We start from the raw sequence: 23,779 nt of genomic DNA, 5'->3' as shown, positions 1-23,779 counted from the left end.
GCGGCCACACCGACTGTTCATCACCGGTTCCCGTGCTCATGCTCGGGGAAGAGAAGCCCCACTGCTCCTCCCCACCCCCACCCCCACCCCCCGCCCCAGGCCGCCAGCCCTGCCCCGGCCACACACCCGCCACATGGATGTGACCTGCTCCCTCTGTCCACTGTGAAACCGCCTGGAGATGGCCAGACAACAAAGCCACAGAGGCACAGAACCTGGGGGAAAAACCCGGTGTGGAGAGCTCTCTATTGAACACAGAGTCCCAGCGCCTGCCCTGCTCTCCCGCCCGCTCCAGGGCCTCTCTGTCCCCCATTCCTTGGCCTTGGGCCCCGGCTCATTCCACTCGAGGTCCTCCTCGGGCGCCCGTCATCACGGGGGACGGCCGCCGCCACGCTGCCCGCTCCAGGGCCGTGAGTCCAGTCCGCGGAGAGCCCTGCCCAGCTGCGGCCGGCCTGGGGGCCTCTTGGCCCGGGCGTGCCCTGGCTTTCCTGCCCGGAAGTGCCTGCTCCAGCCCCAGCCGCCTCACGGCTCCAGCTCCCGGGAGAGGCGGGAGAGCTCCCGCTGGTTGTTGATGACCTTCAGCTGCTGGACATAAGCCCAGGTGCTGGCCGGACTGCGGGTGCCCAGGGACTGCTCGGAGCCTGCGGGGGAGGGGGGGCAGGACAGGGGTCAGGGGGGGCAGCCCTGCCACTCTGTAGAGCCCATCCCTTCCCCGTCCAGGAGCAAATCAGCCTTGCCGCCCTCCACCCCCTACCCTGCCACTTCCCACAGCCGAGCTAGAAGACTGTCTAGCCCTCCAGTCTGGAGAAGTGTGGTGAAGAGCTCAGACTCTGAAAAACAGGTCCCCAAGATTACATACTGCATAATACCCCTTTTTACTAAATTCAAAAACAACTACAACTCAAGAATTTTGTTGTCATAATACGCGTATGAAGCGTGTTAAAGCTGTAGGTGTATGTATATAAGTCCATATAAATATATCTACATCAATATATTATAGCGGCCCAGGAGGAGGGAAGAGTGAGTGGGGAGAGGAGGCTCTTGTCAATGTGCCCCTACTTGGCTTGGGTCCAGCGGTGTTCGGTAGATTATCACCATCGGTACATACGTAAAACAAAGGGCCGATGGTGACAGCGTCGGCTGAAGCGTGGACTACGATTAATCCGCTTCATGCGACTGAAGGCCAATTAAACAAAATCAGGCCTGGAGTAAGAGTGCCTGGGTCCCAGCTCTGTCATCTGTCCCAGCCTTCCACAGTTACTTCAGGGTTCAAGCCTGCTTGTGTGTCTTTAAGCTGGGAGAACATCCTAGCTTCCTCAGAGAGGTGTCGTGAAGAGGCCACAGCATCCTGTATGCAGGTGGCGGAAAACGCCAGCCGTGGCTGTGCTGTCGGCCCCCAGCCCTGCCCGACTTACACGTGGATGTCCTCGTGGCCTGGCTGTCCTCGTGGAGGTGGGATACGCGGCTTCTGAGCGGCGACAGCGGCACTGGGCGGGGCGAGAGGCGGGAGTCAGAGCCTGGAAGGGGGGTGGGGGGGCTCCTGGGGGGGGGGGGCCTCTCACCGTTGCTGTGGCTTCGGCAGCGGTGCAGCATCCGCACAGCTCTGGCCAGCATTCTCTGTGGGCAAAGTAAGGACAGAAGAGCAGGCCTGAGGGGCAGGACCCTGGCGTGGCCCGTGGGGCAGCTGGGAAGCAAGCCCCCTTGGAGTGGGGGCGCTCCTAGGGACTAGACGGGGCCGTGTCTGCTTTGCCCCACACGCCCGGGGGGGACCAGGTGGCGGGAGAAAGAACAGAGATCAGGGAGGGCTTAGGGCTCAGCCTGCCGGGTGAGATAATGAAGGCTGTCTTCCCCAGCACGCAAGGGAGTGACTACTTTAAAAGAAGTATTCATATTTGTATTATTAATAACAACTTTCGGTCATCTCCCGCCCCCACTCGCTTGCAAGGACACAGTCGTATCTCTAACCCACTCTAGGGGCAGACGCCCACTCTCCTTGAACTCACCATCTTCTCAAAGTTGATGAGATTCTCTACCAGTGTGTGGTTTCCTTCATGGATGAAGGTCATGTCTGCAGAGAGATGGGTTGTTTTTTTTTTTTTAAGATTTTATTTATTTATTTGACAGAGAGAGACACAGCGAGAGAGGGAACACAAGCAGGGGGAGTGGGAGAGGGAGAAGCAGGCTCCCCACAGAGCAGGGAGCCCGATGCGGGACTCGATCCCAGGACCCTGGGATCATGACCTGAGCTGAGGGCAGTCGCTTAACCAACAGAGCCACCCAGGCGCCCAGAGAGATGGGTTTTGCTTAAAGGTCCCCAAACTCCTTCCCTTCCTGCAGCCCAGGAAAGGCGAAGGGCCAATAATGGGAGCCTTGGGCCTGTCCCAGCCCCACACTACCCTCTTCCTCTGGCTCCCCTCTGACCTCCCGGAGCAATTTCCTTCTATCTCTTAGGCCTCATATCAGAGGCCATCTGATGTCACCAGCACTTGCGTCAACACTGCTTCTAGCCTGTGAATTCATAATTCGTCTTTGTGTCCCCCAAGGCATTGGCACCCCAAGGGTCAGATGGACATACGGACAGACGCAGGAACGGATGGGTGGAGGCAGGAAGGTAAGCACTGGTCCAATTACCTTTGAGAAGAAGAGGCATGAAGGGGATGATGGGGGGGGGAGAGCTTGGTGAGGAGCAGTCGATAGACTCGGTGGTTCCATGAGGGGTCCTGAGAGGGAAGAAGCCTCAGTGAGGGAGGGACATGACCCACCACGCACCACGACACAACCAAACACCATCTGCTCGGAGCTCAGCTTCCTCTGGGCCCCAGGTCTCCCTGAGGCGGGCTCCGCAGCAGGCGGGAGGGGACCTGAAGCACGGCCAGACCGGCCATCTGCGCATACGGCTTCCTGGCCTCTGGTTAACCCCCCAAGCACACTTCAGGGGCCCTGAGGTTTCATAGAAACCACTCCCCCCGCCCTTCTGTCTCTGTCCCTGTTCTTGTTTCTGTCTGTTTTTCCCTTTCTAGTAGGTAAATTCCTTCGAACCTCCTGAGCCCACAAGGTAGATTTTTTTCTCAAGAGCTCAGAGCCAGGCTGATAAAAACACCCTTGTGTGAGTTCTCTCCTGAACACTCTCAAAACCTCTTAACCACCCCTCCCCAACAATTCCTGGCAGGGGGTGGGAGGGGAAGCCAGCTCCTCAGCTTTTCCCTCATCTGTGGCCTCCTCTAGCGTCCTCCAGCATCTCCTGAGGGGCCACTGACAGGCCCTGGCACACTGTGGGCCTGGCGCCAGGACTTGCTTCCTGGACCTGAGGCAGGTCAGCTGGAGACCCATGTTCCCCGGATGTTCACCTGGTGCTTCGGAGCCCAAGGCCAGACACCGCATGTGCCCTGTCCTGGTTTTCACACAGGACGTCACAGCCACAGCCAAGGCTCCCCCACCCCCCCCCCCCCCCTACCGCATATAAGACGCTGGGCACCCCCCTCATACCGCTAACACTCCACGCCTCGCCAGCTCCCCAAACCTACAGCCCAGAGGGAATCCCACTCTGGCCCAGGGCTGGAAACCCTGGAAGTGGCCAGAGACAGGTAGAGAGGCTGCTGGGAAGCCCAGAATCGGGGTTTCTGGAAGGAGGAGCCAAGGCCCAGCACTCACCAGCAACCTCTCGAGGGCCGAGTACAGCTTCCGGACTTTGTGGGGCAGCCGCTGTGAAGCAGAGGCAGATGGAGCTCTCACTGCTCTGGGATGGGAGCCCCATCCCCAACCAGCACTCCCAGCATGGGCACGGGCCATCCAGATCACACCTACCTCCCACGTGTGGGCCAGGCGGCTGATGGCCGAGTTGCTGAGGCCAAACATGATGGCAAAGAAGGAATTGAGATTTTTTTGCTCCTTGAGGCTATGAGTGGAAGACCCAGAGGATCTCAGGGGAAACAGCCACACCCTCAGAGTTCCTACCCAGACAACAGCCGGCCTGGGGCCCAGGATCAGGTCCAGCCAGCGCTGCCTCTGTGGGGGCTGGGCGAGATGGGGTGGGGAGGCAGAGACTCTAGGAGACCCAGGGAAGCAAGGGGAAGGCAGATTTGGCAACATACTGACCAGGGACGGGGACATGAGATAGGCGGCCTCGGGACTCTGCCACACACCCACCCAGCCCATAGGCACTCACTGGGCAGCCAGCTTGATGAACTTCCTGAGCAGCTGGGCCCGCAGGCTCGGCACGGGGCAGAGACACAGCTCCGTGGCCACCCAGTACTGGAGCTCGTTGAAGCGGCGCATGAAACGCTCCAGGTTGGCAGTGGTGACGTCCCGCAGATGCTGGGGGCCCAGCACGTAGTGGATCAGCTCCACCTGGGGAGGGGGCAGCAGGAGAGATGAGCCCACACCAGGCGGGGTGTCCCTGCCATCAGCGCTCCTCCCCTCAGCTCTGCTCCCTGCACCTGGTGGATACTGTTGAAGAGGCTCCAGTCGTGGTCCGTCAGCTGGCCCGCCAGGTCCTTGGCACTCACCAGGTCCAGCCCCTCAGCGGAGCCCACAGTGGGCCCCAGCTGCTCGGGGTGTGGGGTCTGTAGGTGCAAGAGAGCTCAGGAGGGGTACCTGAGGAATCCAGGGGGCAGGTGCAGGGTAGGAGGAGAGAGTTTGGGGCAGAGACTCCATGCCCATGGTCCAAGGCACGTCGGGGAGGATAAGGGTGCTACCAGGAGTAGGCCTCTGAAGGGTAAGGCTTCCCAAGGAGTTGTCTATCCTCCTGCCAGCTCCCCAGTGCTGAGACCCCCTCCTTGTAGGGCTCCTGTCTCCTGGGGAACCCCCAATGAGGGGAGGTCTTCTTTCTCCTTGAGAGCTCTCAACCAGCTCTCTCCCTTCCCCAGCATCTGGTACCTTCCATCAGTTGAGGCCCACTCCTTCCACTTCACCCTTAAGACCCAGCGGCAGTCAGAGCCAGGCCCTCCTCTCTCCTCTCTGTGACCCTCCCCTGCACCCACCTCTGCCACCCCCAAAACACAGCTCCTCCCTGGCCCCCTGCCTGTTCCTACCAGTTCATGCACTTCCTGTGGGTTGACAACAAAGAGCCGCTCGTTGAGCCCCAGGGATGTGGCCACACCACGGGCCTCTGGCTGCAGGCCAACGGCATCTGCAAAGAGAGCAGAGGCTGGGGGGGGGGCGGGGGGCAGTGGTGGGCAGAGAGGGAGGCCAGAGAGCTACCGAGGGCAGGGTCGAGGCCCCAGTCGGGAGGTCCCTTCTCCCAGGAGCCGGGCTGGAGTCCTGGGCAGGTGCACTGAATGCACAGGCGTCTGCGCTCCCCACATCCACACTGCCCAGGTTAGCGCGCCGAGGAAGACGAGAAAGGATGGTTAGAGACAATACTCGGGCAACGGCGGAGACTCTCTGAGTCTCCTTCTTTGTCAGATGGAGACAGCAAGACCAACCCCAACTACTCGCAAGTCTAACAAGTTAATTTATGGAAGCAGTGGCAATAAGTAGACGATGCATGTAACGGCCCTTTGAAAACTGGGAAGTGCCCCACACGGGGCTTAGTGTTGATTTTCATCAGCAACTACCGACCGAGACTGTGTTCTTAGTCATGTGTGAATCCCTACTCTCTAGACCAGTAGCCTCCAAAGCAAGACCATCCTATGTCCAAAAACTATCAGCTCTTCTTCTATTTATTTTTCTCATCTGTTTCTGCTTGTTTACTTTGTGGGTAGCTTTAGAATTATATAATGTTAGTGTGGGAGTATATGTATATGACTTCCAAGCAAGTATACACATAACAGGGGGTTTGTAGTAAAAATATTGGTTACTGACATGGGAGATGATCTAAACAATGGGAAGGAAGGTCAGTACTCTCAACAGTTCCTGTCCGGTAGCAGAGTCTCTGGTCCTGGGGCAGCTGCAACTCTCTGGGTGGCCACCAGGGGGCGGTGCTTCCCAGAGCAGAGCACAGGACCACGTGACTGCAACCCGTCTCCCCACTTCCTGAAGGAGAAGGGTTTGCTTTTCTGGCCTCCACTCCTTGTCATTATTCCCTGGGTGCCCCTAATTCCTGTCTACCCTAGGCTCCAGCTGTCAGCCCCGGGCTGCGTCCTTCACAGAGAATGAAAAGTGGTTTCTGATGGCCCAAGTTCCCTGAAAGCAGGTCTAAATAATTCTCATGCTGCCATGTTCTGAGCACTAACTTTGTGCAAGCCCCATGCTAAGTGTTTTATATATGTGATCTCTTTTATGGCCACAGCAGTCCTGTGCGATGGGTACAGTGTTAGTGCTCATGCGACCGATGAGGAATCGGAGGCTCAGCAAGGTTAAGCACTCTGCTCAGATCAGGATCACACAGCTCGTCAGCAGTGGGTCCTGGGATCCCAACCCAGGTTAGGGGATCCTGTGGATGCTCTTAACCACCAAGCTTCTTATCTTACCTGCCATGGTGCCTCCAGCTCCTAACACAATCCTGGCCCATAGCTGACTCTCAAACATGTTTGCCAACTGACAAAATGAATGAAGACTACCTAAATTCAAAAGCCAGACACTCTCATTTACTGTATGAACTCGGGACAATTGCCTCATCCCCTTGAGTTTCAGTTTCCCTGAATGAAAATAGGATGAAAGTACCTATCTCATAAGGTGGTTACCAGGACTCAATGAATAGATGAGGATGATAATAATAAAACTAATGTACAAAGTGCTGTGCCAGGCACCGTTCTAAACCCTAAAATAGATACGCCCATTTCAATCCTCACAGTTCCTCTGCAAGGTCGGCACTCTTACCAGCCCCACTGAACAGATGCTGAAAAGAGCACAGAGAGATCAAGTCTCCTGCCCAAGGACACACAGACCGGTAGCTAAAGGGCTGGGCTCAACTGCCGACGGCAGGCTCCAGAGCTCATGCTCTCAAGCACTACATGCAAAGCACTTTGGAGAGACATAATAAACCGCCCTTAAATGCTAGCCATCATTAACACTGATGAAGACGATCAAAACGCTGATCTTAATTCGAGGGGTGGGATCTGGGCACAGACTGAGGGGCCCCCTCCCTCGGAGCCACCCCCCCTCCCCAGAGACACAACTCACGGCCTGTAGAGTTGACCTTCACCAGCACCTGCCCCTTGGTCCAGCCATCCTCCTGGGCCAAGGCTGCCATCACCTCTCTCACGGAGGCCGTCACCGGCAGCTTCAGGGTCAGCACCGAGTGGTCGGGCCGGCAAATGTCATAGGGGACTGCGGAGGAAGACCAGGCCGAGCTGTAGGAAGGGGCTTCTTGGTCCCCCCAGCCAGAAGTGAGCATGCAGCAAGCGCAGCAGTGGGAGGGGCCCGAGGAGGCAGGAGGGGTGGTGATGGGAAGCCTGCGTGGACCTGCTGCCCAGAGTGGGGGGGAGGTCGTGAGCTGGGGAGGGAGGGAGGGAGGCGCAGGGTGGGGGGGGCACACCCCGTCTGGCAGCCTGGAACAGAGACCCCGAGGAGTCCGTCGCGCCCTCCTCGGCCAAGCATACTAAGGTCAAGGATGACGACCTCAGGCTGCAGCCTCTGCCCTGGCTGGCCCGGACCACCAACCTTTGTCCCCAACTCGAATGGCACAGTTGCTGCTGGGGAGGGGCTGGTCCTGGCCCGGGAGCCAAACAGGCACGTTCCTGGCCTGAGAGGGAGAGAAAGTAAGGCCCCGGAGGCACAGGGGAGAGTGCACAGAGCCACGCAGAGGCCTCTGTCCCTGGGAGCGCGGGGCCCACATGGCGCACACACCACCAGCGGGCTCTGCTTGCTGCGTGGACCTGAGCCGGGGAAGGCGTCAGACACCAAGTCTCCCCGAGGTGAGACAAGCCAGTGCCCCTGTGAGTGCATGTCACCCCCTTTGCCAAATAGGCCCAGAGCTGTCCTAATATGAACACACCTCAGCCGTTGGCCCTGGTTTTGTCTTCCTTTTCCTCCTCTGGCTACCACTTGCTATTGGCCATTTGCTGCGCGCTAGGCTCAGTACAGGCTTATTCTAAGTATCTAAATAGTCACAATAGCCCTTCAGGGCTGACGGGGCAGCCTTGCCGGGCAAAGGCCTCCATAATACAACTCCTCTGCCCACTCCCAGATCTGAATGGGGCCGATCCTCCGAGTTCAGACCCCAGCCAGAGGCCTTCTCTACTCCATGTCTCAGAGCTCTCCCCAGACATCCGCACAGCCTCACACCACCTGCATGCGGAAGTTGCAGCATCGCCCTCTCTTCCAAGCACCTCTGGGATCCTTCCATATCTGGGCTCCATCCCCCCAGACTCAACACCTCCCTCAGACCCCCTCATCCTGCCTCCCAGCTGTTCTCCTGGGCTTGGCTCCCGCCTCTCCCCGCCCCCTGCCCCCCCCATTTCCGCAAAGCTTATCACCTTGTTCTGGGGGTTCCTCTGAGCCCCTCCTCCCAGCCCAAGCCAACCCCCAGTTCCACTTGCCCAGTTGTCTCCCCCCATCATGTGCTACAATGGCCGGACTATTCTCTACTGTCAGTCCTCGGGTGCCTCCAGCTCCCCCCTTCCAGTCTGCCTGACCAGAGCCAGATTAAGCTTCCTAATGCAGCTTCAAGGCCATCATTGTCTGCTGGATAAAGCACGGGGTCCTTAGCTGACCTCCTCAAAACACACATTCAACCTTGTCCACCCATGGCCCCGACATCTCCAAGGAATTGCACTGTTCAGAGGACAAAGCCCAAACCCCTCAACGTGGCACACAGGGCTCTACGTGCTGTGGGCCCGGCCTGCCTCCCCAGCCCCCTCTGGTGGCTCCCTCTCACACTCCCTCTGCAGGGTCCCGCACAGGTGGACTCCCTGCCCTGCCGAACCTCACTGTGGGCCTCTTCCCGACCCTCCCACCCTGCAGCTCTCAGCTCTTGCGGTCACTCTCCCTGATCCTGACCCCGAGTCGGCCCTTCCCTTCGCTGTTTTCAGAGACTCCTGCTTTTGCCATTATGCATCAGGACGCCGTGCAGTCTGTCTGTGAGCCCCACAAGGCCCGGGGTGGCTGGCCCCCGCCACTGCGGCATCAGCGCCTAGCAGAGTGCCGGGCACATGAGGGCGATTCCATACTAGATCCTGAGCGTCCGCCGCGAGCCGCAGGTGCCGGCCCCTCACTCTGGAAGCCAGTACTCTAGCGGGCTGGGGCAGGCGCTAACAGGATAAACAAAACAACCCCACAGGGCCTGAGGCTTTGACGACGGTCATAGAAGACACCTTGTCAGGCGAGGGCGGTGAGGGGTGCTCTGGATAGGGAGATGGGAAGGGGGCCTCTCTGAGGACCCAACATTTTGGCTGAGATCAGAAAGATAAGGATTTGAATGGGCAAAGAGCCAGAGAAAGAAAGTTCCAGGCCCTGAGGTGAAAATAAGCTTTGCCTATAGAAGAGAAGGAGCCTGTGAGAGTCTCTAGCAGGGAGGGGGTGGGGAGGGGACACAGGCCACTGGGCACAGAGAGCCTGGTGTTTATTCCCAGTGCAGCACTGCCCACAACCAGCCCCATCCTACCGTTCCAGCCCTTTCTCCCACCCTTCCTCGAGAAATCTCGGTTCCAGCCACACGTTCTCAGCCCCCTTTGCTCCCTGTGGGCCCCTGCCAGGAATGGTACCAGCCACCTCTGACTCCCAGGAACCCCTGGGCTTCAGAGGCTGCCTTCAGGCACCATCCCATCCCCCCAACCCCCGGGGAACTGCTAACTGGCTCCGCGAACATGGAATACCTCCCAGATGCAATAGAAGCCCCTTGGGGTGAGGTAGGGATGGAGGGGTGACCCTAGACCTCTGTGTCTCCCCACTAGGCCTGGCCCCCACGTCACACCCAGCCCCTGCTCTGTGAACACCTATCCCAGCCCCAGGGGTGTGTCTGTGCATGGGGATCCTTTCCAGGCTGAGCCCCTGGGGTGGGGGCTGAAGGAGGGGCAGAGGGAAGAAGCTGGGGCCAGACAGAGAGGAGAAGAGCTGGTCTGCGCAGGCACCTTCATCTGAGGAGATGCATTCCCACAGCCATTTTCCAACCTGGGGAGCAAGCGAGAAGGGCAGTGAGATGCGGTGAGCCAGGGACCCCTTCGGGCAGGACGGGGCAGGGGGTGGGGGGTGGGGGGCCTGGCTCTGGATTCCATCTACCCTCAGCAGAGGCTCAGAGCTTTGCAGACTTGCTAAATACCAGCTAGAGGGGGCAAAGCCGGGGCTCGAAACTCAGCCCCTGCCTTCTGGGATTTCCGCAGGCCAGCAGGGGGAAGGAAAGAGAGTTCCAGGAAGTAATGTGCCCCAGGTGTCAGGCTGGGCAGGTGAGCTCTCCCTGAACCTCACCTGGCCCCATGGGAATGTCTGGGAAGGCCAAGAGAAGCTCTAGGGAATTCACCGGGCTGGGCCAGCAGGACAGGGCACCGAGGATGCTCGGAGTAAGTATGTGCAGAATGGAGAGAGTGGGAACGGCAGGTGCGCTCGGGAGAAGGACATGTGAATGCCTGTGTGGCGCAAGACAGTGCGTGAGCGTGGTGCGAGGGGGAACAGCAAGGGGACTGCTAAGAACAGGACTAGACAAATGAGCAGCCACAGCCAACACTCGCATAGCTCACAGCGCCTGCAAGGCATGGCTCTGTGCTCAGAAGGCGCCGTGACACCCCATGCTCGCGAGATGGGTGCTCTCCCGGTGCTGGGGACGAGAGCCCGGAGCCCGGGGGGCGGGGGGGGGGGGCGTGCCCAGAGCAGCACGGCCATAGGCGGTGCAGCCTGGATTTCCAGCGCGTGTTTGTGTTGGTGTCCAGCGTGGGTGCGGTGTTCTCCGTCCCCAGTGCACCGCCCGCCATGCATGTGACAAGTGAACGTGGAGCCCAAGCATCACCTGTGGTGCCGCCGCCTCTCCGGCCACTGCTCCCGCAGCAGGAGGCAAAGCCGGGCGTCTCTGCTCACCAGGTCTGAGAGTTTCTGGGAGGAGCCAGGATTCATTGACCCAGAGGTAGCTGCACCCCTCCCGGCAGCCCGGTCCAGCCCTGCCTCACTCCCAGGTACCTGGAGAAAGCTGGTGGCCACGGGGTCCGTGTGGAGCATGGGGCCATAGAGGGCCACCCACTGGCTGACCAGCCGCAGGATCTGCTGCCTCTTGTTGCAAATGTAGGTGCTGTGCTCCTGCTCACTGCCCCCTGAAGGCTCCGCATGGAAGGTGGGCGCCAGTCAAGGGAACCACAGCCGCCAAGCGGGCCACCCACCACACCTCAGGCAAAGGAGGGGCAAGGCTGCCCGGGGCCCGCTGACAGGCTGGCCTCGGCACGAGGCTGGTACTTCGGAGGGTTCAGCGCAACCCTGCTCTGAGAGACCCCTTCTCCCTGTTCCATACAACCTCCTCGTCCCCCTGGGTCTGGAAGGATATTGGTGCAGGAGGGCAGCACAGAGCTGGGCACTGGGCATGAAGACACTGTAGGTCAGGAGGAAGTCACTGAGGAAGGTCTCTGTAGGGCAGGGACAGGGGAACAGGAGGAAGCCTCAGAGGTCAAGTCTGCCGAGCACAGATGTCTGCGTGGCTGGAGTTCCCTTCTCCCAGTCCTGTGGTGGGCAGTGTCCCAGCAAGGCCCAGGTCCTGTGACGGCACTCCCCACCCAAGCCAAGGGCACAGGAATGAGGACTTCCTGCTGGCCCAGCCCAGCACCCAGTGACGTCACACTCAGGGTGCCTGGCCCTCTCCCAGACTACGCTGACCACCCAATGAGTCACACAGCAGGCAGGGTATCTCTTGTCCCTACCTGTTGGGTCGTGAGCACTGGAGTCAGGTCGCATGGCCTCCAACAGCAGTTCTAGAATCTTCTCTGGGGTGCCAGACATCACTGTATACCTAGCAGAAACAGCCAATCCATAGCCCTTCCCCCATCTGGACAGACAGCAGGAATCACATCACCCTTCCCTATTTGCCAGCTCTGTCCCACCTCAGGAGTGGAGGGAAGCTCGCTCTGGGGGTGCATCTGATCCCCGGAAGCCCCTTCCCCCCACCCCGGGAGGCCAGTGAGCAGGGGTAAGACATGCGGGAAGGGAGTAAAGCCCGGGAAACGGAAGGAGAAAAGGTGGGCAAGAGGGAAAGTGTGCAGGAGTGTGGCAGGTGTGTTACCGGTTCCTGCCTGGGGTTGGGGGGCGAGAAGGGCCAGCGCCCTGAGAGGCTCTCTCCAGCACCAACACCACTTTGCCATGTTCTTCTAGCCTCATGGTCTTTGCTTCCACATCCTGGAGAACAAGCCACAACCTGTGCTCAGTACACACCACGGGTCCTTTCCCCCTTTCCAGGGCATCTCCCTCCACCTCCATGCCAAACCCTGGGCCCCACAAGGCACCCACAAGGACATTCAGCCCTTCTCCCACCCCATTCAATGCCCGTGACCTGCCCTACTCCCAGTCCTGCCCATCATGCAGCCTGAGCCCCGCTCCTCCACCCATCCCTCCCCCACCTCCTTCTGTGGCTCCCACTCTCCATTACTCTGCCTCCCCTCACACCCTAGTCTCCCCCGACCCTTCTGTAACCCTCCACCCCCATGGTCTCCCACACTGAGCTGGGGTTCTCCAGTTTCACTGAACCTCCTCAGTGTGCTAGAGACGTCCCCACATGCCCACGCCCCAGCCATCACCTCCAAGCTTCTCCAGCTCCTACCTCGCCATGATCCTTATAGACCCTCTCTGGTCCCTGCCGCTTACCCCCTGCCACTTCTCCAGAGAAGGATCCTGGCCATGTCCCCGGCCCTCCCCACCCCCAGTAACGGCACCTTGATGATACGGTTGAAGTCCTGCTTGTCCACGCGGAGGAAATGACAGTTGTCTTCTCGTAGGATGATGGTGGCTGCCCGGGGTGCGTCATTCACCAGCGCCAACTGTCCAAAGTCATCTCCCTCGTGCAGTGTGGTCACCAGCCCCTGCAGCCAGGTCTCAGTCATAGCCCAGCCAGGCCCCCCAACCCTCGTCAGAACAGATCCATGGCGGGAGAGCCCCTGGGCAGGAGGAGACCTGGGGGATTGGCAATCTTGGGTCCATCGAGGTCCTGCCCACGAGGGCTTGGACCAGGGAAGCGGGTACCACCGAGAGGGCCGGGGAGAGAGGGAGAACTCACCTTGCCATGGGTCACCACGTTGACAGACCCCTTCCAGATGATGTACCATGAGGTGCCCTTGTCTCCCTGGCTGAACACTGAGAGAAGTGCCGATCAGACACCTGGGGTCACCTGCACTTCTCTGTGGCCTCTGCCGCGTCCAGACCCCTGGCGCCCGGCGTCCTGCCCCCCCCCCACACCCCCCGTCTGACTTACACACGGTCCCTGCTTTGCTGTGTGGTTCAAAGAGCAGAACAGCCGCTAATTCCCGCTTCACCTGTGAGGCGGGGAGCAGAGGGTCAGTGGGGCGAGTCCGGGGTAAGAGGGGCCAGGCTAGCGGGGAGGTTAGGTCCAAGGACACAAACGCCCGGGGGGGGGGGGGGCGCGCGGGGGCGGGGTGAGCTCAGCGGCCGGGGATTCAGCAGGAGACGCCCGGGGAGGAAATGTGCTGGGGCGGGGGTGGGGGGGAGGGAGAAGGATTTTTGGACAAGGATGCTGGGAACCAGAGATGGACATTTCCAAGCCAGAGGCCGAAGCGGGGGGAAGCATCTTCTGGCCCAGCAGTTGGGGCCTCAGAGGTTCACAGGGAGAGGAGGTCCTGGGGAAGGGGTGGAGGCGGGCGGACTGACCGAGTTGGAGAGGTGGGCCACAGCCTTGATGTGTAGCAACTCCTCAAAGATGAGGTCCAGCTCCTCATCTGTGCGCTGACCCGGGCTGCGGGCACAGTGCACTTTGGGCCTGAGGGCACGGGAGCCACGCCGCCCGCCACGCTGGGGCCTGGGGCTAGCCGGCCTCAGCAGTGATGGTGACCGGTAATGGGCCAGCCACTACCGTGTGCACACCGCGTGCCGGCCTGAGGCCCAGGGCTTCGCACGTGTTATTTCAACCTGCCCTCGTGACCACCCCATGATGTGGGCATGGCTGTCCTCCTTTGACAGAAGAGGAAGCTGGCATGGAGAGGCCCAAGGCCACCCAGGGAGTCACCTGGAACTGGACCCTGAACCCAGACCTGCCCGCCTGCCCCCTCCCAGCCACCGCTGCACCTGAGCGCGCAGGGTCTTCGTAAGCCCTGTGCCTTCCACCCACAGTTACAAAGGAAGAAACCGGTTCAGAGGTGGGGAAGGGGGCTCCAGAGCACACAGCGAGAAGAAAGGGAACCTCTCAGAGATGAAACTGAGAGACTACAGAGTCTGAGAGCCGTGCGAGGCCTGGGATTGCGGGCTGCAGGGCTCCCGACTCACGGCTTTCGGAGTGCCACGGTGAGCAGGGCATCAGGCCCCCGCTGGGAGAGCAGGGCCACAGCCTCGACCAGCTCCTCCTCCAGCTCGTGGATGCCCACGGTCTCTGGCTCCGGCCCAGGGAAACGGTAGAATTGGGTGTCTCGGTCCTGGAAGGTCCAGTCGTGTTTCACTGCAGGGCAGAGGCCCGGGTGTGAGGGAGGCGACAAACCGAGGCCGTGTGGGTACGAGGCCCCCGCCGTAATGCCCACCGACACCTCGCCCCCAGATGCCTGCTCCCCAGGACTGCCAGGCCCGGGGGCCCCACCCTGGGCTCGGGCTCACCATGGCAAAGGGCACCTTCATCCAGCAGCACCTGGCAGATTCCCACGGCTTGGCTCCGGGAATGGACCCCAAGGCCCAGGGCCAAGATGCCATCCACCAGCTCCCGGCCGGAGCAGCATTGCCTACGGGGGGGTAAGGGGACAGGGAAGAAGAGGGAGAATTAAAAGGCAGGAGGGTGGAGGGCAGAAGGGGGACCTTTGGGTCAGAACGGTGCCTTTCTAGGCTACCAGCAGGGCGAGCCCAGAGGCCTGAAGGAGAGCAAAAGGGAGAGAAGATGGGGGTGGGCAAGGAGGCAGCCCAGGCCTCCACTCACCGATAGAGCCGAAGGTGGTACTTCCGGTCTCGGATAAGGGTCGGGCAGGTGGCCAGGAGTTGCCGATGCAGCTGCTTCCCAGCCCTGAGCACCCGCTCCGTGGAGGCCTAGGACAGGGAGCGTCCCAGCGGGCTCAGGCCCCGAACCCCTGGCTTGCTGTCCCCTCCCAGCTCCACCCCTCCTGGCTGGTACCTGCTCCAGGCTCACGCTGAAATCCAGGGACTCCTCACTGTCAGTGAGTGGCGTCTAAGGGCAGGGGGGAGGGTCTGCACGTTAGTGCCAGCTCTTGGACCTCGGCCCTCCCCCTTTCCCTCACCTCTTGCCCAGTCCCCAGCTCCAAACACATACACTTAGCTACTCGGTCAACAAATAAACTAATGCTCCCCGAGCACCCCTTTGCGCCAGGCATCCACCTCTTCCCACCCTATCACCAGGCCCTTGTCTTCCTTCTAGACACGAGCACTGCACCCCAACAGATGAGATCCCCATTCTGCTTACTCAGGGCCCACGTGTGCCCAGGCCCCCAGGTAAACCACACCTGTGTAGGGAAGAGAGCTGAAAGAGCATGAGGATGGGAGGTAAGAAAGGCCCATGTCGTGCCAGGAAATGAGCATCTTTGCTCCCGGCCTGGGGTCACAAAGCCTAATCCCGAGCCGGGGTTCATCCCCAGCCACAAGACCTGGGGACTCCTGGATTCAAATCCCTATTCCTTCATTTACTAGCAGTGTGACCCTAAATATATGGTTTAACTTCTCCCTGTCTCAGTTTCCTTGTCTGTAAAATCTATAAAACACTCATAATACCAATACAGAGGCTTTGGGAAGGGTTCTGTGAATTAATGTGTATTGAATGTTTAAAGCACAGCTTAGCACAGAGCTGTATGTACATGTTAGCTATTATTACTCATCAGTGAAGCAGAGGGCGGGCTGCCTGCTGGAAAGCCCCTGTGCTCTCTGAGATGCTGCTGCTAGCCCATAACCCTGCAAGAGTGAGTAAGTCTTGACAGCACCCAGGACTGGCTCTGGAAGACAGGATTTATGTAGAAACCCTGGTTAACAAGGCTGCCAGGCCCTTGGTATCAACTGAGCCATCCAGGACCCCAGGGCCTGTATGTCCCGGGATGTTGGCCAAAACAGCCCCTTACGACCCTTCTTTCTCTGCCACCTGGGATTTGTGGACATCTGTGGACAGCATGCCCGACCCTCCATGAGCCCTCCCAAAGGCAGAGTACTTTACGGTTTACAAAGCATGTCTCGCTCCATGATTTCCTCTGATCCTAGACAGAAGAGGACCAGATGGAAAGTAGGCGGAGCAGGGATTGTCTGTCTTCTCTGACTTAGGAAACAGAAGTCTTGGGGTGAAGAGCTCGTGTAACTCAGTCACACGTACATGGGATAACCAGACAGCTGTGCATAAACTCCAGAAGTGCTCACATTCTTGGTCTCACCCCACCCACCGCACCTGCCTGGTTCCTGCCCCCCTCTCACTAGCTCTCTCCTGCTTGCCCAGCTGCACTCAGGGCCCTGAAAAGGACCTGGCTGGGGAGCTGGGGTGCAAGCAGGCCCGGGGCCAGAACCCCCTCCCCTGGTCCTGGCATCTTCCCCCTGTGTGCCAGGCAGAGGCCTGAGGTCGGGCACGCACAGGCGCCTGGCCCGGGGCTGGGCGGAAGTCGCTAGGTGTCCCTAGGGTATCCCTGCCCGGGTCAAGGGGCCCAGCCTGGTGCCAGACACAGAGCCCTGGAGACTTAGCAACAGGAAATGAGGAGGAGGAGGAGGAGGAGGAGGAGCCGGGGAAGGAGGAAGGGCAGGAATGCTATCCAGCCAGCCCCCTGTGTCGGAACAAACAGTGCCGAGTGCTATCGACTTGTTGTTGTTCATGTCAAAACGCCCAGGTGGCCCCGTCCCTGCCCCAATTCTCCCTGGTGCCCACGACCCAGGCTCCAGCCTATGCTCCCTTCCTGGTATTATTCCGACCCTGGGGGGCACATCAGGAGGGTTGGTGCCCGCTTCTGTGGCCAGGCTGGGCACAGCCCAGATCCTAGATCCCCAGGCCTTGGTGAAACCGTTTCCTGCCCTGCCCCCGGGAATAAGCACGAGGGTCAGGGGAAGGGGGCTCTGGCCCGTCAGAGCTGAGGAAGGTTCCTGAAGGCATCCCTCTCCATCTGCCAAGGAAAACGGGAGCCCAGAGAGATGAAGTAACTGACCCAGAGTCACACAACTACTCAGAAATTCTAGAGCCTACTGAGTAACCAGCGCTGGCCCTGGAAGGAGGTGTTTGTCTCCTACCTCGCAGCTGGAGAGAAGGAGGCTCAGAGGTTATATGACCTGTCCTGAGAGTTGGTGAAGAGGGGCACCGGGATTCACGCTGTGCCTGCCCGATTCCAAAACACAAGTCCTTAACCACGAGGCACTAGGGCCTCCCAGGCACCTCCATGGCCTCGTGTTTCCCCCACCTTGTGCTCTGGACGGATGAATTTTGCCCTCAGGAATGTTCCATGGGTAAGTAAGTTTGGAAAACATTGCGTTAAACAAAGTTGCACGGGTTTGTTATCATAGTCCCTCTGGGTCCCTACCATGTGCATGTGCACTGGGAATGTCCTAGGATGGGGGCGAGGGTGCTAGTCAGGAGATCTGGTCAAGGTCGGGGGCTCCCGATCCAGATGCGCAGGTCAAATCTCAGCTCCCCATTACCAGCCAGTTGGGTGACCTTGGCTGCTTATTAACCTCCATGTGCTTCAGTTTCCTCATCTGTAAAATGGGGTTCATGATAATAGTACCTATCTTATAAGGTAATTATGAGGGTCAAATGAGTTAATAACATAAAGCACTCGAAGCGATGCTTGGCTTGTGGTAACCACTCAGTAAATGTTAAGTAACTTTGATTAAACTTCATTATTTTATGATGGGTGCCCATTACCCGGACATAATGCAAAAAATGTTGTACCTTCGCTAAACCTGTCCCTCATCTGATAACCCTGAGTGTCACCCTAGGGGTTCTCAGTTGGAAAGAAGTGGCTGGTATGGGGGGGTGAAGGCCCTTGCCCACTGCGTCCCCTCCTGCCCAGACAGGAAGGACTCAGGGTAGAAGAGGAGGTGGTAGCTAGCTTCCCTGGCACCAGCGCCATAAGCCTGCCCCACCCTCCCTCCCTGTCACTCGGTGTCAGAGCCACACTGGAGGGGCCGGCACTGAGCCAGACAGCCTCGTGGGGACCTGTCAGACCAGTTCCCTTAGGCCATGGCTGGGGTCCCGGGCCGGGGCGGGGTGTGTTGGGAGAGGGGGGGGACGCAGGGGGGGGGGGGATGCTTTGGGGGGGGGGGGGGGGGGCGTCACTGTTACCATCTGCAGCAAAAGAAAGTACACCATGAGCTCGGCCTCTACATAGCCAGATCACCTGGGACAGAAGCCTCACTTTGTCTCTTAGCAGATGTGTAACCCTGGACCTGTCACTTAGCCCCCCCTACCTCTGTTTTCTCATCTATAAAATGAGATGATGACATTAGTATCTATCTCACAGGGCTATTGTCAGATGATTGGTATGTTAAAAGTAAAGCTCTTATAATAGTGCCTGGGACTGGGGCACCTGGGTGACTCGGTCGGTTAAGCGTCTGCCTTCGGCTCAGGTCATGATCCCAGAGTCCTGGGATCGAGCCCCGCATCAGGCTCCCTGCTCAGCGGGGAGCCTGCTTCTCCCTCTGCCTCTCCCCCTGGCTTATGCTCTCTCTCAAATAAATAAATAAAATCTTAAAAAATAATAGTGTCTGGGACCTAAGTTTTAGACAACTATCAGCTACTACCATTGTTTGGACAGGTTGGATGAAAGCATGTTTTCTGAGTTAGAGAATAGAGCCACCTCCCCCAAAACAATCTCTCAAAGGGAAGCTTCTCTGAGCTTGTAAGAACCACCAGAGGTATCCTGATCTTGCCCTTGCCCCTGGATAAATTGATTCTTCTCTGGCTTCCAGACATCAGACAAGATCTCCTCTCTCTCTCGCATTTTCCAAAGGAGCTGTTCTTCCATCCCATTCCAGGGTCACTTTTGCCATAGTTGGTAAATCTTTTCTCTATCTAACCTCGGGCCGTCCTGCTGGAACTTGCTTTCATTTTCTCTTGTCCTGATCTAGTCGCAACAGAAGGGCCCTCTTGAGGCCTCAGGAGATTGATGGGTTCCCCCTGGTTTTCTAAGAGGCTGTCGTGGCCTAAATAACTGTCCACACTGTCCTCCTAGCCTCCACCCCTTTACAACATCCACCCTTTACCCCATGTGTATACACTCCCCGCCAGCCCCTCGTTCCCTCAGGTGAGCGGTGCAACTTCCCGGGTACCCAGAGCCTCTTAACCAGCTGCAGTGGGCTGAAACCAACCCCCCCCCGCCCCCGCGACTCCCCAGAGGTGGTCATCGGGAGAGGGTGTGGCCCCTGCCCCTAGCCCTAAAAATCTAAGTTCCCTTTAATTACCCATTCCCACCTACCCCCACACACAACTGGCTGGGCGGGGTGGGGGGGGCAGGGGGGCTGTGTTTCAGTGACTTTCAGCCCATTTCCACTCCAGCAACCCTTACGCCACTCTTCTGGCCTCCCCCCACACCCCAGCTCTTCAATTCTGGGGGCCGGAGGAGTCAGGAGACAGCCTGGCGGCCTCTTCCACTCCCCCGCCAAGTCTTTGGGTCCCAGGGGATCCTCCAGTGACCTCATTGTCCCGGCACCTGCCCTTTCCCCCACTCCCCACCTTGCCTCTACAAGCTGGGAAGGGGACAGGAAATACACAAGTAATTATAGTCTGAGAGGGAAGGAGGGAGGGAGGGTTCCAGCCCACAGGCTCCAAGCAGTAGCTCCTGCCAGTGAGCTGGAGGGGTGGGGGAGATGGCTTGGCCCAGAAGGGGCCGGCTCCCCTGCTCCCTCCGGAGCCCCATCTTGAGCAGGACCCAGGCCCAAGTGGCCCCTGATCAGGAAGACCCAGGGAGGGAGGGAGGGGTTGGGGGAGAGCTAGGGACTGACACCTAGATTATCCTCTCAACTCTGATTGTGGGGAGGCCCCCATCACCTCAGCAGACCTCGTTTTTCTCACTCAGCCTCATATTCTGATAAATATAAATGGCAGTTGGGCAAGAGGTAGGAGGAAAGAGGCAGAAGGTGGTGGTCCTCCTACTCAAAGGGACTTGCTGATAAGAGACATAGGTGACAAGCTCTCCCAATTCTGTCACCTGCTCCTGCTTTCCCTCTACCCCTTTGCCCAAGTACCCTCCTGGCACCCCCCACCCCCTGCCAACGCTATCCCCATGGCCCACAGAATAGACACACGCTGAATCTCAGGGGAAGGAACTCTGAAGTCTGGGTGGTCGGAGAGAGCTTCTCTGCTGATCTGGATCCTGTCCCCCACCCCGCACCCCACCCCTCTTCCCCCTCCTGCCCTCTCCTTTATTCTCACAGCTCCAGGAGGTTCCTCACTGGCAAAGGGAGACTCCAGCGCCAGGCTCCAAACTTCTCAAAATCCTCCCCTGAGCCCCCCAGAGCCAGATGCCAAGCAGCGTTCACATGACCACCTCACCCCAAGATCAAGAAGAATTGGCGCAGTTCAGTGGCTCGCTAAAGGAGAATGTTGCCACGGTGATAGATCCAGAACAGCAACCAAGCTTGCCTCACCCTCCACCTTGACCTGGCCCCCAGTATTTCACACATGCCTCCCACCACCACCTGGAGGACACACAAGCACTTAACAGGGCGCACAAAGGTGACAGATCTGTGACAAATCCCTTTCCCCTTCCCCCACGCCAGCATGGGCAGATGTGAGTACCACACGCACACAGACACACGCGGTGCGGCTGTGTGTGCCACCCACACATCCAGCAGCCAAGCTGCTCGACCCACTGTGCAGCCCAGCAGTTTTCCCTGCGCCCCCAGCAGCGTACTCCGTCTCCCAGTCTAGGCCCTCCTCCGGTCCCGGTGGCTGGCCCTAGCCAGGGCAGCTGATGGGCACTCACCCAGCGGAGCCCCTGGATGCGGCCGGGGCGTTGGTGCTCAAGCAGCAGCTGGTAAGAGCAGCTTCGGGGCCGGTGCATCCTCTTCAGCACCATGTTGAGCAGGGTCCCCTCCGGCACCACGTCCGGGAGGCCTCGCACCTGTGCCGCTCCTAGAGCTGGGCTGCCATCCACGGCCAGGCCCACCCGCCAGGGGCTCTCACCTGGCCAGCCCACCTGTGACGCAGGGAGGAAGGCAGAGAGCCATGGGGCTGGGGCTGGGGCTGGGGCAGCTGGACCAGGGCACAACCGCCCCAGGCAGAACCACTTCCTTTGAGTCCTCTGGACTGGTCAGGCGGAGGTGCTGCAACCCTGCCAGGAGCCGGGGGAGGGACAGGAAGACCTTCACTGGGGCCTGCCGGTCTGGCGCACTTCGGGGTCTCCAGCTGGTGGACCGGAGATCGGGCCTTTCTTCCCGGTCTCCTTTGGACTTCTGCCCCACCCCACTGCCCATGTCCCTGAAGGGATCTCTGCCACCTCCCAGTGTGAGGCTGTGGACTCACTGAAACCCCCAGAAATGCAGCTCCAGCTCAAACCCCTCTTCTCCCCTTCTCCTTCACCCCTGACCAGCCCTCTCTCTCCCACCCAAACACCCCACCCACCATGTCATCTTCCTCTCCTGCTCCTGCCGGCCCTGACCCCACCTTACCCACCTTCATGTTCCTTCGCAAACGTGCACAGCCCTGCAGGCTCGAGCAAAAGGCTGGGGCGGGGGAGACCCTCCGCGAGACCCCGACTGCTCCCGGAGGGGTGTGGGCTGGAAGCCCCAGGCGAAGTGACCAGGGTAATTCCTAGCTGGACCCGCTGCCAGGGCTAAGCGTTGGGTGGAGAGGCTTCTTTTGGGTGGGTAGAGGGCAGGGGGCGTGGGGGGGAGTTCCCCCCCCCCCAGCGGCAAGGAGCCCCAGGCCTCCGCCTCCGTCCCAGGCGAATGAGCCAGCTGGCACCGGGCGCCGAAGCGAGGCTGCCGCTGGCACTGGTCCGGGCGGGAGCTGTCACACCCCCTGCGCTCCCCGCCCCCTTCCCCTCCCCGGGACGGGCTGAGAGGGCGAAGAGGAGGCGCCCGGCCGGACGGTGGGGGAGGGCGCAGGGAAGGGGGCGGGCTTGAGCAGGGGGTGGAGTCCGGACTCGGGGGTAGCAGGGCGGGCGCCAGCCCGAGGCCTGAGAAGCCCCAGGGGGCAGGAGCGGGCCGGCTTTGTGTGCCAGGGCCGCGGCGGCCGGGGTGTCGGGGTAGGGGTGGTGAGTGGCGGCACCGGCCGCCACGTGGCCGGGAGGAGAAATGCAAACAAGGAAACCGGGGGAAGGGGGAGGGGGGGTGAGTCATTGCGGCCCCACCCGGGAGGGAAATCCGGGCTGGGGCCGCTTCCCGGCCGGGGGCGTCCTGCCTCCTGCTTCGGTTCAGGGTCTCGAACAGCCCGGGGGAGGGACTGGGCTACTTTCCCGTGGGGAATCCCGCTGCGGAGCCTCCCCTCCCCGCCCCCGCCGGACACACACACACGGGCGCGGGTGGGGAAATTGAGGCTGGGGAAGAAAGACTGCTCTCCAGAAGGGATGGGGGCCGGAGTTGGGGCGGAGCTGCGGAAGAGAGGGGGGTTTCTAGAACCACGCCCCCAGCGCGCTCCCTGGCTGCCGGGCGGCTGGCGGCAGAGCCTCGGGATTCCAGAGTCCTCTGCAGGCTCTGTACCAAAGGCCGGTCGCTTTCCTGGGCTTCAGTTCCCCGCTCCGCGCAGAAGGCCCAGAGCCGCCCTCCTCGCCCCACTCCTGCTTCGGAGAGGGTGGAGAGACAGCGGCTCCTCACCGCCACACCCTCAGCGCCCAGTAATTGGTCAGGACAGGGATGAGGGTTTGGAAAGGAGTCGCACGCCCCGCCCCCCGGCTTTCTAGGACTCACTTTTTTTGGCCCAGTCTCGGTCCCTTTCCCTTTGCTGCTGAGCCTGCCTGAATTGGGGAAGACACTAAGCATCCTGCCAGCTTTGGGACGCTGAGCCTCCATGTCCCACCGATGATTATTTTCTCGGAGACAGTTTTTAATGGTGATTAAAATCTCAGTTTTAATGTGTATTTAAAAATCCACCCAGGAGCTTATCAAAATGAAAGTTTTATCCTCCCCACTCCCCCAAAATTCAGATTCAGTTCTATTGGCATGTAACGGAAAATCTGTGTTTTGAGCAAATACACAAGGTTATCTGCTGGGTTCACATTTTGAGAAATGCCCCTTCAGGGAAGGAGGGGAGCCTGAGAATAAATTTGGCCCCAGGCCCAAACCCACCCACCCACGTTCTGGGAATTTGGAAGAAGCGAGAACAGCTTAGTTGTTGGCAGAAAAGAATAACAGGCTAGGGGCACAAGGGTGCATGCAGAAGAGAGTTGAGGGGAGTTAAGGCTTTAGGTTGCTGGGGCTAGTGACCTGATCTAGAAGGTCTTACAGAGGAGTTTCAAGGGACAGGCAGTGGGGTCAGAAAGAGGTTCCCCATTTCGTCTTTATACCTGCCCTTATTCGGGCAGGTGGAAAAGGAGCTGGCAAATGAAGCAGGACATCTGCATACCTGCAGACTTCTCAGCAAGCCACGAGAGCCTGTACGTGCCTGGCACTGTTCCAAGTGCTTCACGTATGTAATCTCTGCCGCTCGTTACCCTGTGAAGCCGCACTACCCTTATTCCCACTTTATATGCATGGGGAAACTGAGGCCCCGAGGTATTAAGTGACTGGCCAAGGTCACATAGCTAGCAAATGATGAGCTGGGGCTTCAACCCAGGTTGCCAGGCTCCACTTAACCCCCATGCTGTACTGCATTGTGTATCCATCATATTCATTCTCCTAATCTGGACTCTATGCCTAAAGGAGAAAGCTATGGAAA

At 59.4% G+C, this 23,779-nt stretch overlaps 1 protein-coding gene across 1 annotated transcript; it reads right to left on the bottom strand.

Moving 5' to 3' along the window:
- Nucleotides 1-222: 222 nt before the first annotated feature.
- On the bottom strand, nt 223-21,193 carry RAPGEF3 (Rap guanine nucleotide exchange factor 3). The gene is given in 28 exon segments (XM_021704761.1): nt 223-638; nt 1,413-1,484; nt 1,560-1,614; nt 2,001-2,065; nt 2,629-2,665; nt 2,667-2,717; nt 3,649-3,699; nt 3,802-3,892; nt 4,163-4,344; nt 4,434-4,559; nt 5,028-5,125; nt 7,060-7,206; nt 7,540-7,621; nt 9,948-9,987; nt 10,817-10,899; nt 10,984-11,134; nt 11,342-11,420; nt 11,712-11,800; nt 12,071-12,183; nt 12,717-12,863; nt 13,058-13,134; nt 13,253-13,313; nt 13,666-13,750; nt 14,278-14,446; nt 14,599-14,720; nt 14,912-15,018; nt 15,104-15,157; nt 20,889-21,193. Coding segments are annotated over 28 exon segments (2,646 nt in total). The 5' UTR covers nt 20,982-21,193; the 3' UTR covers nt 223-519.
- Nucleotides 21,194-23,779: the final 2,586 nt, after the last annotated feature.

The sequence above is a fragment of the Neomonachus schauinslandi genome, chromosome 5 (genome assembly GCF_002201575.2).
Source record: "Neomonachus schauinslandi chromosome 5, ASM220157v2, whole genome shotgun sequence".
Classification (NCBI taxonomy): Eukaryota; Metazoa; Chordata; class Mammalia; order Carnivora; family Phocidae; genus Neomonachus; species Neomonachus schauinslandi.
The sequence above is the reverse complement of the archived record's forward strand: the minus strand, read 5'-3'. Positions and strand labels throughout refer to the sequence as shown.